Source organism: Diadema antillarum, unplaced genomic scaffold (assembly GCF_040938485.1).
Source record: "Diadema antillarum isolate AM-2024a unplaced genomic scaffold, OU_Dant_1.0 scf00000001, whole genome shotgun sequence".
Taxonomy (NCBI): Eukaryota; Metazoa; Echinodermata; class Echinoidea; order Diadematoida; family Diadematidae; genus Diadema; species Diadema antillarum.
In genome coordinates, this window is record NW_027270890.1 from 3,232,565 (window position 1) to 3,248,760 (window position 16,196).

The 16,196-nt window shown below is 38.6% G+C and overlaps 1 protein-coding gene across 1 annotated transcript in view; it reads right to left on the reverse strand.

Moving 5' to 3' along the window:
• Positions 1–16,196, reverse strand: part of LOC139722349 (uncharacterized) — a 104,387-nt gene that overhangs the window by 61,963 nt on the left and 26,228 nt on the right. The window contains exons 3-5 of the mRNA XM_071633687.1: positions 4,936–5,412; positions 1,668–1,787; positions 869–1,087 (exon numbers count right to left, since the gene is read on the reverse strand). Coding sequence (XP_071489788.1) covers positions 869–1,087; positions 1,668–1,787; positions 4,936–5,412 — 816 coding nt within the window. The remainder of the gene's footprint in view (positions 1–868; positions 1,088–1,667; positions 1,788–4,935; positions 5,413–16,196) is intronic.

Below are 16,196 nucleotides of genomic sequence, written 5' to 3' on the forward strand. Positions count from 1 at the left end.
ACTTTCTCTGAAACAGTGCTACACAGGTAAACGTGAAGGTGTTGTGGTCTAGAAGGCAACAGAAATGAAGATTTAGAGTTCAAGCCTTGCCCTGGAACACTATTGACATTGACCTTGAATGAGACATTTGAAGAGTTTATTCGCAAAAACCGATAAGTCCATTTTTGAAGATTTTTGAAGTACGGTCTCGGTCATAAAGTACAAAATAATACCTTTTAAATGATATATTGGTCACTACATACATATAAAGGTACATTTTTGAAGTTATGGTCAAAAGAAGCAAACATTTTCTTATTATTCTCTTTATTTTTCTTGACCTTTAATCGCAAATATCTCCATTTGGCAAATATGGACTTATCGGTTTTTGCGAACAAACTCTTCACTTTATTCACATATTGGTAAAAAATCAAAGTACTCATGTCTGTACATTTATATCATATATCATTATATTCATATTCATGTATATTACACCGCCGGTGCCACGTTTTCAAAAGTGGGGGTGGGGGGCTCACTTCCGGGTTTCATGGGCTAACAAGCAAAAAAAAAAAAAAAAAGGTCTTCAGCGCAACTTCTGCTGCCACTTCTGGGTTTCTTCAGCTGACAAGCAAAAAACAAAAACAAACAAACAAAGCCCTTACCTTGCTCACACTTCAAGGTTTCTATCTATAAAAAAAAAAGTGGGGGCCCAAAGTGGTGACACCTTTTGTATCCCTTTGTATGGTGCAGAAAAAAAGGTGGGCTTGGCCTTCCCCCTCCCCCCATGTCATATTTATCTTATTTCCATTATACAGCAATTAATTTGCATAAAGACTTGTATAGATCTGTCAATACAAAGCTGCAGACTGGCTGGTGACATTGAGTGACTTACCAACACATCGAACTCCCTGGGCTGTCCTCTGGGGCTGGAAGCCAGGGGGGCAGTTTGTGGATCCACCAGGGAGAGGGTTGCCGTTACCGTTTGTGTTGGGGTACGGGTAGGGATTTGGCTGGGGGTTGGGTTGGGGGTTGGGTCGGGGGTTGGGCCTCGGGTTGGGCCTCGGGTTGGGCCTCGGGTTGGGCTGGGGATTCGAACAGCCAGCGCAGCCCCCTGTAAGTTGAATTGAAACAAATGATTTCATTTCATTTCTAAGTTCCTTGATATATTTTACATCATATTCTATTTATATATCACATTTCTCTTGAGATTGTATATTAAAAATTCCTATGATTACGGGCAATATGAATGATATCAAAATGTATATATTCCAAAACAACTTGGGGAAGATGTTTTAATCAAACAAAATAAGGATACAGCATATGGTGAAAATAGTGTAACTTGTGGTCTAATCATCATGTTCTGTACTGGAATGCATCATTCCAAATGCCCCACAAAGTATGGATTCATGGTATGCAATTGAAGGTAATTTAGGATTACTAAACAATCGTCACTTAACAAATGAACACCTCTACAAAAGATATTTTGCTTGAAGGAGAAAGAGAAAAAGGAGAAAAAAAGAACAAAAGAAGTTGAAAAAGTGAACAAGAAGATGAGTCGGCAAAAATAAGGGGAAAAAGAAGAGCTACCATATTAAGGGCATTACAAAAATCATGGGGAATATCAATGCACCCAGTCGACCATCCCACTTGGAAGTCATCCTTCCATCTCACGTTACCATGGCAACACATACCTGAGCAGGTCCTCCGGTTGGCAGTGAGGAAGCCACTCTGGCAGCCACACCGGTATCCTCCAAGTGTATTCTGGCACCTCTGCTGGCACAGACTGGGGTAACGTGAACACTCATCGACGTCTGTGAGGAGACAAACACAATCATTATTCTTGATATCAGTGGGCTGTGAAGGATACAGAATCATACTAACACACACACACGCACACATACACACATCAGAGTTCGACACAAAATGTTTTCTCTGTTGGGGCTACTAAAATCTTTGAATTACAAATTTTAGTGGCCCCCAAAAAAGAAGTGTATTGGCCCAAAATACAGGGAGCATACCAATCTATTTTCATTCTTAGCTGCCCAATCAGGCCATCAAAAGGTAACCTTTTTGGAAATTTGGAGGCCTTATATTAATCTTCAGTGGCCTGAGACCATCAGACCTCCTGTAATGTCGAGCCCTGCATTCACACATAAATACTGACAGACAGACAGAACAGACATACATTACATACCATTCATTTATTTAATAAATAGCGTTCACTCATATACTCCTAACTCTTACTGCACTGTGATTCATTTGCCAGTAGGCACATCCATCGGCTTGCTTCCTCCATAGATCAGCGCAGATTTCCTTAAGGCGATCAGTAAATGGATAGGGATTAGTTACCCATTCTAATGCTCATTGTTTCACCACACCTTAATGATACACAATGTTTGAATATAGATAATCAGTTTTGTCATGACATTAGGAAAGGTGAGGATGCTATAAAACTCTTCTCTCCCTATCTTTTTTTATTCCATCATCTACATATTTGTGCTCCTCAATAATTTACATTTATTTTGAGAAACATTTTCATTGAGAATCAGAAGTCACTTTACAATTTGGCACACTTGAGTAGCTCACTTCCAAGTATCAGTTTCATTTGTTTGTGATTATTCACCAGCTTTTTTTTTCTCTCTCTCTCTCCTCGGAGAATTAAGGGGAGGGGGAAAGGAATTGGGAGGGGGAGTTGTTGTTTTGATGTAAGTTGATGACTTGAAATGGGGCCAAGTCACTGTGACAGGTCGAGTCAGCCCAGAGATGGGTTCGAGCCCAGCGAGACAAAAACCTTACAGAGGAGGAATAAGATTTTTCAAGAACTTCTGATGCTACCTATAATAAGCTTTATCAAATCACAAGCCACTATCTATAAGTGGCACTACCAAGAAACTTAAGTTACGTTCAGACGGGAGCCCTTAACCTCGAAGTTAGGAAACTTCGAGGTTAGAGCTTGTAGTTAGGGACCGTGAAGACGCACTCGTAGTTAGCAAACCTCGAGGTTTGCTCGATGTTTCGAGCCACGAGAAATCTTATGGTTAGCGCTCTAACCACGAGCCGCGGGGGGTCCCCACTCGTAGTTAAGCACCGTGTGGACACAAAAAACAACGAACTCGAAGTTAAGAGTGACCTCGCCGTAAACTCCAGCCCCCCCACAATTTCCCTCTGCTTCCGGGTCAACCTCCCAAACGTACACCACAAATACACTACACGTGAAAAACCTATGACGCACGACACAACAACATCATCTTTTCTTCCCATGCGCTTGATCTCTGAAACTGAACATGTCGAACTCGCTACTGTATTCTATATTCTTCTCCGACGCTAAAAAAGAAATGTTTTCGACGAATATCTTCATAAAGGGATAAAGTCATCAGTGCAGTGCTATCTCTGCATATCATGACAGAGAAAAAGAGTACCTGTAAGCGAGTCCGACAGGGTTGGACTAAAGAATAAATAGACGCCTTGTTAGCAATGTGGGCTTAAACTTCCGGTTTTGTGGTTTTAACATCGAGTGGGACCCACTCGTAGTTACGGGGGGCAGAAGCTTAACCTCGAAGTTTCGTAACCTCGAGGTTACGATTCGTCGTGTGGACACACGTCGTAGTTAGGGGGCAAGAGCTAAACCTCGAGGTTTCCTAACCTCGAGGTTAGGGCCTACCGTCTGAACGTAACTTTAGATGGTCTCAGCAGAAAGCCTCCTTACTCAATTGCATATGAAAGCTGGTTTACAGAAATCTGATTTACTATGTAATCATGGTCAGCCTTTAAAATCAATCAACTCTAGCTGGAACTACTTGTATACGTGGCCGTGCATCACAAAACAAACAAAAAGTCGCACCCCTTGATTTTACGTGAGGACTCAAAACAGGTGAAATAGGTCAACTAAGTCAATCTTGAGTTTCCACATTAACTGAAGGAGCTATCTTTCTTCTACATTATTCTTTAGTTTGGGATCATGACATGAATGGGAAAGTGTGTGTTCAGCAGTTTTCCTACAACCCCTTTTAGGGGGAGAGTAGAATCATCAGGTATGTCTTAGAGGCCCCTTTTCATTTCTTGAAATCTTTTGTACATTCTTCACTTTCAAGTCTAATAACTTTTGAAAGGATAATGCTACTGCTTTGAAAGTTGGCATTAATCATGAAATTGAGCATGTTCTATTAGCACATATGTGCTAATAGAACATGCTCAATTTCAGCTTAATTTGATAATCCCTTCATTGTTGTTGCTCTGGTGGTTGACATCCTGTGTTTTATACAGGATATGGAAAGGGGACTCATTAAAGATGTACCCAATCACACTATTCTACAAAAAGTGTTCGAGAAAAACTGCTAGAAATACAATTTCTTGTTCATTTTGTGATCCCAAACTTTAGCAGAGTGTAGAAAAAGACTTGCGCTTTCAGAAAATATCAAAAACTCAAGAATGGCTAGGTTGACCCATTTCACCTATTTTCAGTCTTCGTACAAAATCAACGTGTGCGACTTTTTGTTGGATTTGTGATGCACGGTCAAATATCATACCTAACTATCATTTCTACAGACCCAGCTGAAAACCTCAAACCCCTTTTCACAATATTCACTTCTTACTGCATTTTTCCTTCACTATTTTTTTCTCAAGACAAAAGCCCCTTCCACACATTAACTTTCTCATTATTAGCAACCTATCCTCAACAGAGCCTGCAAGAGAATTTTAATCTTTGCTACAAACCTCTCTATTCCTCAGCACCTCTTTTTTTTCCAAAAGTGCTTCTAGCAACATTATCCTCACCTTGAAATACCTCCTGCTTCAATTCACTCACTATCATTAAAGTCAACGTCAAAAATCAGAAATGAAAGTAATAGACCTCGACAGTTCTTTACACCTAAAAGCAAATTTTTCTTTCATTAAGCCACCCAAGTCAGCATAATCTCACTCCTCCAAATTTTGTTGAATAAGAAGATTGTGGTCACATACCAATACAGCTTTTCTGGTCAGCGCCGAGCATGTAGCCTGGTGGACAGGTGCACTGGACTTGACCGTTGCTGGACACTCTGCACCTGTAGTGGCAGCCAAGGGCATAGCAGCTGTAGGTGTGTGAAGGGTTAGGTAGGGAGATTGCTTGTCGGCCTTGGATTCTCTGTGTCCTGGCCGCTGTCTGGACTCCGCTAGAGATGGCTGGTCCACCCGGGATCCTTGAGGCCCCTGAGCCGGATAGTGCCGCCGTCCGGCCACTGCTGGGCAGCACCATCTGTGAGCCAGTACGATGCAAGACACTGGTCTGGACTATTGTCCGGCTGTCCCTAGGTCTTGTGTTCACTTGACCAACCACCTGAGCACGACTGACCACACCTACCCCTCTGGCCTGGGTAGGGGACTGGTATCCCGATACGTACTGTGGGGCACTGATTGTCGTACGTCGTACCAGCTGCCAGTTGCCTGTATATGATGGACCTAGCAAAAACACAACATGGACATATGGGTAATGAATTGCACTGTACATTAACAATAGAGTACTATAAAAGGCATTTCTCTACTCAAATTCATATCAAACAATCACATTCTCCTGCTACAAAATTCATTGAAATTAAAGTTCAGCTAATCCTACATGGTACACCATTCTCAGAATGGTATCGTCATTATTACACATCAACTGCTGCTGGGTTTATACCACAAAAGCAATTTTTTTAATGGCATTTTTAATATTTTTTCAGCTCTATTACTTTTTCCCATCACAAGGTGAAAAGGGGGAAAAGTTTGCATGCATACAATCATTCATTTACCATATCAAAATCCTTATTTTGCTAACTGTCTTTTCATAGCTAGTGGAGATATCCCAAATGCCCACTGCTTACAAGAAATATGGTATTTCATGAAAATTATTAAGGTACATTATTATCAGAGTATTTTGCCAATGAGAACAGTGCCAAATATCATAGTATTTAAAGGGGCATTCCAGACAATTTTCATAATCTCACATCATGTATTACACAAATCAACAGCTCCATGTATAGATTTGTGGAATTTATTGTGGTTTTTGAGCAGAGAAATAATACTCTGAAAAGTCTTAAACAAATTACACTGAACAATGATGATGACATACGTGTAGGAGCCTCACATGTTTCAGAAATGTAGTGGTATAATTCCATCACAATACCACTTGCTTAACAAGTTCACCTGTGCAAAATGTATGCATGTCATCTTCTTTGGTCTGTTTCATTGAGCCCCAACTTATACATTTTTTTATGGTGAGGCTGCCATGTCATCATCCTTGTTCATTGCAATTTGTTGTAAATTTTGAAAACATTCTTATTCTTCAACCCAATCACTATATGTGACCATGCACCTCAAAACGAACATAAAGTCGCACACACTGATTTTGCGTGAGGACTGAAAATAAGTAAAATGGGTCAACCTAGCCCAACTTCACTTTTTCATATTTTCTGAAAGAGCAGGTCTTCTTTTACATCATGCTAAAATTTGGTATCATAAAACGGGCAGGAAAGTGTGTTTTTTTAGCAGTTTATGTCGAACATTTTTGGTAGAATAGTGTGATTAGGTGTGTCTTCAGAATCCCCTTTTCATTTCTGAAAAACCTTGTCCACAGTCCTCACTTTCAACTCTAATAACTTTTGAAAAAATATTGCTACTGCTTTGAAAGTAGGCATTAATTATGGACAAAATGTGTTAATGAGGCATGCTTAATTTCAGTTTAATCTGATAATCCCTTCATTGTTGTTACTCCCGTGGTTTACTTCCTGTTTTTTGTCCCATTCATCGCACACGCAGCTAGCACGGTTTGGTAAAGATTAACCGCTTGAATAGACACTGTACTTCAGAGCCTCTTTTCTCAGTTCACACTTTTCCTGAGTTTGTGCTTTCTTTCCAATATTTAGATAGGTTAGGAGAGTCCATTTGATTTGAGTTATACATCATTTTAAAGCTTAAAGTCTGCTCTTTCAGAATATGGTCTTAACTAAAAATTCCTATCTGGCGACTTTTTGTTTGTTTTGAGGTGCACGGTCACATATATTCTGATACTCTGTACTTAGTATAACTAATTTATAGTTGTTCAAATGTAAAAGTCTGAAAATTATCGGGAGGTCTCCTTTAAGACCATGGTAAAGTGAATGCACCTTTATCAAACTCCCCAGAGGCAGATCCACAGAGTGCCAGCTAGGGATGACATGGAGAGCTGCAGCTTTTGGATGCTAATCTGATTATGAACTGACAGTCTGTAGAGGAAGCAATAATGTCTTCCTGTCTGTATACCTGATATTATCTCTTCCGAGAATGATTTAATCTAGCATCCATGAGTGTATTCCAGTGGGTCCACGTGTAGGTGAAAAAAAATATATATATATACAACTGTACTTGGGTGACCCGCACCTCGTCATAGTTAATGTTTGCGCATATTTGAATCACATTTCGCCACTGAAATTCTATGAAATCCAACTCACATACAGGAAAAATGCTGAAAATTCCAATGGAATCACAAGTTCACTGATCGATATCGAAAATTTGCTGCTATCGTCGTCAAACGCGAACGATGCGAAAAAGTTGCGCGCTAAGGAAGGGGCCCGCAACTCGTCACCCGCGCTCCCAGAGACAAAGCACGTAAAAGACGTGTGCGGGTGACCGTGATGCTCCCATAGACATACACGTAAAAGATGCGTGCGGGGACAGTGGTGATACTTATAACACGTATTCCGATTAAATTTCAGATTTTCATGAAAAACTGTTCGGTATTCACCACAATTTGCTTGGTTGTGGTAGCCCTGCCAAGTTTCAAGCGTACTGAACACAGTCCCGGGCATAAATTTTTGTTTAGTGCGCTCAAAACAAATTTAAGCGGGGTGACGGTATTCGGGCCCCTGACGAGTTGCGGGTACTTCACTATATATGTATTTTCACCAAAAAGGTATCTCTAACAGTGACATGACAATAGCTCTTGTGACAATTTTTCCGATCTTATTTTCTCCAAGGACTTGGGATTAGGTTTAGAGTTAGGGTTAGGGTAAGGGTTGTGATAAGGTTATTGGTTTAGTTTGATGCAGAATTAGGTTTAGGGTTTATGATATTTGTGGGTAAAATTTATGTTTGGCTCAGCATGCAGATACTTCAGGGCAGCAATTTAGTCACGGGAGCAAATATCATGGAACCATCTCTAACAGGCTCTTTTAATTTCAAATGAACTGGGATAAGTTCCAAGTCTGTAAAGCTGGTTTTTCTTGTAGCTCCCAGTGAGTAGGAATGCTGGTTCAATTCATACCACAATGAACCAACCAAGAAGCAAAGAAAGATCCTGCCTGAGACTTGAACCAATAACCTTCCATATTACCAGGTCCGGGTACTACCACCTGTGGATCATTATAAGGACAACGTAAATTGGAAAAAATGCAAATGTCTGCATCATTTTTTCTTCATCTTTGGTCTCATGATTGATCCAATCTTCTGTATACTTTCTCTATCCAATAATTAATTGCACACTTGAATCACTATCAAACACTTATGACACACAAACTACCTTATGACATACACATCGAAACGCAAGAAACAAAGAGTGGAGGGAAAAGTTTGGGAGCTGGCATGTAAAAGACGCCTATTAACCAAGATGTTACCATGATAACTTTACTTCACTATGAACAGGACTATAGTTATCTCAGTTTCACAAATGAAAAACACCAGTTAGAGCAAACAGCACTTACTGTAAAACCAGAAAAAAAAATTGTGGCATATGTAACTTTAGCCAATTCAAACAATAAGGCTTTTTCATGATAAGAAACTTTTGCGAATTGCTTCTGGCATTCGATGTACTGTATAGAAAAAAAAGGGGGAAAAAAAAACTTGATAGTGCATTTTACTCTTGCGAATCTTGGCTCCTTTCAAAATTCACAAAAGTTTCTCTTTTTTTTATATTCCAAGTTCATTGTTTCAATTGCCAGAAATCTTTATTCACAGATGCTCAAAGGCTGCGTTTATCATCTTTCCCCAGTTTGAAACGGCTTTCAAAAGCTGTTTCCAAAGCTGTTTCCAAAGCTGTTTCCAAAGCCCTTTACAAACGGCTTCCAAAATAGTTGCATTTATCAACTCATCGCGAACACAAAAACTGGCCTTGTCATTGCGCAGCTGCATTGCACATTTTGACGCGCATGGTTTGCAACCGCAGTACAAAGCCGTTTCAAAACAGCTTTGCGTTTATCTTGCTTCAAAGGGCTTCTAGAAACTCTGGAAACCTGTTTCGGAAACCTGGGGCCTGTTGCATAAAAGTTACCATTATGGTAACTTTGCCATACAATGGTAACTACCATGGCAGCAATACTCAACAGCCAATCAAAATCAAGAATTCCATGGAAGTTACCATTGGATGGCAAAGTTACCATAATGGTAACTTTTATGCAACGGACCCATGTTTCGGAAAGCACAAATTTGCGGTTTTTAAAAAGGCCTTCTGAACCCCATAATCAGAACAGCTTTGCGTTTATCATCTCATAAAAATTCCCTGAAAGCCATTTGGAAAACCTGTTTCTGCCGAGAAAAAGAGTTGATAAAAGCACCCAAAGACTGAGGGGAGAGGGATGGGATGAAAAGGAAGTGGTAGGGTCAGTTGAAACGCTAAAGTGTGATGAAGAAACAGATGAGGTTATGATAACACTCAATCACAGACTGGAGGAGAGAGATCCCAAGGAATATCTGGCTGAGTTCTCTTTCCTTTCATCCAGACATGTCAATCGACGCATCTCATTACTCATCATGAGAGAGGGAGGGGTCTGTCTGCTGCCCTCCCTGGTGACCCCTATCCCAGGTGACCTCTTCACCTTCTCAAAGCAGGACAAAAGAGTAACCTAACAAACTTTTACCATGCTGCAATCATGGGGGGCAACTCTCTAAAATGGAGACATACACAAGAATAAGAAATGTGTAAGATACTGCTGTTTTAACACAATTTCAGTTGGTTAATGTCATAAATGTGAAATATTAACCCCCCCCCCAAAAAAAAAAAAAAAATGATAATAATAAAAAATGAATAAATAAATAAATAAATAAATAAATAGATGAATAAGTAAAATGTCAGAAGTGTTGCAATCTTAGAGCATACCTGATTGGTGTTGTTACATGATGTTTTATAACTGATTACATATATTGGGCCATAACAGCATCCACTGCATGAGAGTGAATCGCACACAGCTTGTTAGCTGAATAAGATTCAATACTACTGCTAGGCACAATTTGACCATCACGTAAAAAACTTTTACCTATCAATCACTGAAAAGGGAGGGTGCTTTAGGAATAATAGTTGTGTATTACGATCAAAATTATTCTACAATTTTATTTTTCAAATACTCTAGAACAACTCATCATACTGGCAAATCCCATCAGCCAGACAAGATTCTTGGTAAAGCCTTTCAATGTATTGCAAGCAAATTCCAAATGCTGGAAGATACATTTTCAGCCCTTCTTAGAACTCTGTTTTAGCTCGAAATCAATTGGACTATATCGTTAGTCAGCCTTGTTCAGAGGAGTATATTCTGTTACGGTGGGGAGGCGGGAGATAAATAGCGTGCTCGGACACAGGAAATGTCCCTGACGAGACGTCCCATTCACAGCCGACGGAGAAGAGAAAAAAAAAAGAACGGCAGCAGACTATCAGAAATAGGAAGACATTCACTGGGACAGGATGCTACTTCCTACAGGCCATACAGGACACGTTTCCTGGGACAGCTAGTCGGGCAGAAGAAAATGAACACAGTTTAAAGGGATTGTATAGTTTTGGTTGAGACCTAATTCCAGGTTTCCAACATTTTTTTTTTTCTTGTGAGATGATCAGAAACCTCATATGAAATATGAAAGAGCATGTAATTCAAAGAGGAATTCAACATTAATTTGATGAAAATTGGTTTTGAAATGGCTGAGATATTAAAAACAGAGTGATCCTAGTAAAAGGTGGGACCCAGTTTTAATTACAATCGCTTTTTTTAACCTTGTTTTGGATGCCTCAGCCATTGCAACACCGATTTTCATCAAATAAACTTCTTAGAATAGTATGCTCGGTACTATTTCATGAGTGGTTTCTTGGTATCTTGCAAAAAGTTAAAAGTGGAATTCTCATCTCCACCAATACTATGCCATCCCTTTAAAGGTAGCAGCACTCTTCTTGGATAGCACACTAATATTTGACATCTTTGCAGATATGTCATCTAGCTAGCTAACATCAGTGAGAGTAGCTTATTGTTCTTTCATTTGTATTAACTCATTCTATTCATTCACAGTACTAACACTAAAAATCATTTTGTCAATTTGTCAATCAGTTGTCACCAGTCAGGGATGTTTTTCAGCTAGTCTGCAAAATAAAAAGAATGTACTAGATCATCGGTAAACTTTGAATTAAAAGTACTGACATAAAAACTAAATAAAATAATCAAATGCAAACAAAAGATAGAAAAGTAAATTGCTCAGTTGTCAAAGGTGTTTCATGCTGAGAGATGGAACAGTCCCATCATGATGCTGGGTGTTACAAAAGAAGATTTTGATTGCAAAATGGGTTAAATGCCCTTTTTAAACAATTTAAAGTAATTGCACCATCAGACAGAGCAAAATGAAACCTTCTCAATGATACAGTACCTCACTTGTTGCATAACTAGGAGCATTCTTAAAGTTATGAGAAAAAAAATCCCATATTTTCTTGGCATTGTCACTGGGGTCTTTTTTTTTGAAGGTTTAATAACAAATATCTCAGATTGACTAGAAATTTAGTTAATTCACTTTGCAATAAACACTTCAAATTCACTTGCCCACTTGCCCAGGGAAACTGAAAATTACCCAGTACTGAATATGTCAGCAAACGTATTTATGTCAATTTCAGAAGGGGCCTAAGAAAGCAGTCCTGAACAGGTTAAATTTCAAGGTGTCTGAATGGTCCTCAAGTAATCTTCACTACATTCCTCTTGCAATGAAATTAGAAACAACTTTCTTGCCAAATTATTCTGCTGATATGAATAGTTTAGCAACTAAGCACCTCATATAATTTTCACATGTACTATTCCTTTTTTTTTCTTAGTCTTATGAGAATGCAAGATTTTATAGGGACTGTACAGTACTGGTTGAGGTGGGGATTCATGTTTTGAACGTTCCTAAGTGAGATAATGAGAAACCTCTTATGAAATATGAAAGAGCATGTAATATTGATAAGGATTCAACAATTATTTGATGAAAACTGGTTTTCAAATGGCTGAGATATCCAAAAAAGTGATAATACTAAAAGGCGACAGGCCACGCCTTTTATAAGGATCTCTTTGTTTCACCTTGTTTTTGGATATCTCAGCCATTTCAAAACCGATTTTCATCAAATAAACTTTTGATACCCCTTAGAATTGCATGCTCTTTGACATCTCATAGAGTGGTTTCTGAATATCTCACAAAATGTTAAAAGCTAAATCCGCACCTCAACCAGAACTGTACACACCCTTTAATGACTTCATTTATGCAAAATTTTAATGAAATATTCTGTCTTGTGTGATTTTACTCCATTTATTGCAGTAATATGGATTCACTTCAAAGACACAAGAAGGATAAGAGAAGGTTATCCCGAGAAGCTTTGCGTCACTTTGTAATGTCAGACTTCATTGATTAGGGCACCGTATGTAACCTTCCACAGTCCCACTTGTAGATAAAGCAAACACTTGCTCTTGACACAGTGTTGCTTCCTTCCGCTGTTAGTCAGGTGCGATGGAAGTTTAAAGACGGCAGTCATCTGGAACAAGCCCTAAACATTGTCAGCTGGAGTGAGCCCTAGAGGTAGGCCTAGTCATCTAAAACAAGCCCTGAAAGGTCCTGTTTACCAATGGGAGCAGTGATTTTAAAAATGTTTGAGTTATCACATTTGATGCATATGTGGAGGGTCAGTTGTGTCACAAAACATCCTACCATATAAGAATTTTGCAATAAAACCTAAAATATAAGGAGATATCAATATTTTTCTCAATAAACTGTAGATGGTTTAGTCTGGAAACATTTTTATCGTAACCATTGTTCACATTTTGTGTATCTAACATAAATACTTAACATTGATTATACTAATTAAAATTTTTACATTGGTTGTTTCTATCCCTAAGTCACATTTTAGAACAATTTTGAAGCCCTAATGCTGGGTTTTTATTTCATCTGCAAATGGTAAATCATGCCTGTAAAGACCGAGTGGCGTGGGGATTCATTGGAGGTCCCAATTTACCCACCGAATACACTCAAAAACCATGAATCGCACCAGGCAGCAAAAATGTGCATCGGAGCACACGCTTATGGATAATGGTGAAGATTCCTCACCTGTGTGTGCGCTAACACAGAGAAGTGATAAAGCCTTGCAAAATTTGCTACGGGAATTCCCAAAATTATCCAAATCAGGCCTGCCCTCCCATTCCATGGTATTGAACACAATACTGGGTCTTTTTGCCGCTGCCAGCTGGAAGGAGCTCTGAGGGAAATATCTGCAACGAACCCTAAAAAGATGTCGACGACATTCCATTTGGAAGTGCCTCTTAGTGGAATGATATCATCAAAATGACCCTATACCAATCCTAACTTCCTATTATTTCCAACTAAACAGCCTATCTACATTCTACAAAAAACAATCCCGTATGTCCATAATGTTACATTATGCTCAGACCCTCAGAATTAGCTTCTGGTATTAATCTACACCCAACAAGCAAGGATTCTATGGAGGTAGATTCCTCATTATTTCACATGCATTAATTCTCTTACTTGTTGTATTCTATAATGCACACATCCAGTTTCTTGTTATGTTTATGGCTTACTCACAGAATGGGCAGAATGGGGAATAGATTAAAAAAAGAAAAAAAAAACCTTTGCTGTCCATTGCAAGTCCTTACAGGATGTTTTGAATTGAAAGACTATTTTGTACATGAGTATTCCCTCCCCTTCCCTCCTCATGTCTCTGGACATATCACCATAAGAGGAAGATTTTTATTAATCAATTTACTCTTTGACAAATTAACATGGACACAATTCCATTTGAAACAGGCAAAAAAATAATAATAATCTGACGATAATAATGATAGTGCATACAGAAATGGATCTTCATGGACTGCAATATCTTTACTCTTTACATTTTTCATTCTTTCTGATTTGCTCTATCTCTATAACTTCTTGTCTAGCAAAGATATAATCATACCAGCAAAAGGCCAATCAACATTTAATAACAAAGTAAATCATTAGTTTGAAGCCTTTCATTATGCATTAATACACTGTATTTGTTTGTTTGGTTGTTTGTTTGTTTTTACAAAAAGGCTCAGTTTAATAGCAGTGTCTTCAGTGAGTTTGACTATTTTTGTTTCAAGTTTGCTATTTGACATCATAAAGAATTCAACTTCAAGGGTTGGGAAAATGGCTGCTTGCCTCTAATAATGTAAACTGTCAAGTCAATAAATGCTATTCCAATGTCAATCATGTCAAAGGTTAAGATTGAGCAGAATAGAAAGTAGCGCAAAGCCTGAAAGGTAGGCTATGCACGTTGTAGCAAGAGGTCGGGAGTTACAGAGTTTCCAAGTTTTGCCTATATGACCGTGACCGAATTTATGTAATCATTTCACGATTTCTAGGCATGATATTCTAGGCTGGTTTGCATTAAACCTGAACCAAGCCTGATACATACAGGGTTTGCTGGAGAAAGTGATACAATTCAAAAATTAATTGGGGGTCACTAGTGCTGTTTTAAGGTCAGAAAATAATTTGCTACCAATTCACTCAGATGCTGCCGCTCAGCAATTAGTTTGAGCCATTTATTGAGACCATGTGAGTGTTGATAGAAAACATATGACTACACAGCCTCATGCGGGGGAATGAAAAAAACAAACAAATGAATTTGGCATTCTCGTCACTGGAAAAATTGCATGTATACTCTTCAATGGGGAAATACTAGTGTATCACAAGTTATACAGAAGGTGCATTCACATTGAAATAACTTTAAAAGTAGTGTAGCATTAGTTTCTGATCTAGCAAGATAGGCAATTCAGCCACTGTGTACTTCAATGTAGTATGATTTGAAAAAAAATATATAGACAAAAACAAAGAAGAAGTATGTCCTCATTACAAAATGACTTTCATCCTTCTTACAAAAAGATATATAAATATAATTGCTAGTAACCTGATGGTTCTCAAATACTGATTTAAGAAATAGGTCTGCCACTAGAGTCTGAATAAACATCAGTTGTGACTTTACTGGATTGCACTGCACAGGACAATAATTCAGTTGGCTATAAATGCCTTGACATCACACATAATATTTGAAGAGTTTGTTCGCAAAAACCGGTAAGTCCATATTTGCCAAATGGAGATATTTGCGATTAAAGGTCAAGAAAAATAAAGAGAATAATAAGAACATTTTTGCTTCTTTTGACCATAACTTCAAAAATGTACCTTTATAATATGTAATGACCAATATATCATTTGAAAGGTATTATTTTGTACTTTATGACAGAGACCGTACTTCAAAATCTTCAAAAATGGACTTATCGGTTTTTGCAAACAAACTCTTCATTTATTTTACAAAATGATACTGCTTCATGTGGAGTTAAGGTCCCAAGTATTTAACCCATTGAGGACTGGCTGATTTTGCTACAACATGCATTTCCCATGAACACTTGCCTGAGTATACTCTGGACTCATCCTCAACGGGTTAAAAAAAATGAATTAAAAAGACACATGCTCTTTGTTGATGTTTTCATATTCATTGGTTGTTCAAGCTTGGAATTTCATGCCTCTTCTTTTCATGAAAATACCAACTTCAATACAACAATGGCAAAACGAAAAAAAAAAATTTAGAAACATGCAAAAAGAAAAGCAGATGAGTTTGCACTAAAAATAAACTCACATTTAATGTTGGTTTTAGCTTCTTGCTTTCTGTTCAAGAGGCAGCTAGTCTGAATTTGACACTAAAGGGCTTTTTACACTTGTAAATTTTTGCTTAGTCCCGTACCAACGGTGGGGCTAAGGGGGGGCCTTAGCCCCACCTTTGGTACGGGACTATCCTTAGCCCACTTTCTGTTTACACTAGTTTTTGCCAAAGTGGGCTAGCCCCACCGATAGTACCTTACTATCTGGCCCTGCAAAATAGCAGGGTTAGCACCGCAATTGCGGTGCCAAGCAAGTGAGTGTAAACAGAACGAAAAAATAATCCTGGGCTAAGCGATGGAGACGAAGTCCGACCCTCACTGACCAATCAGAAA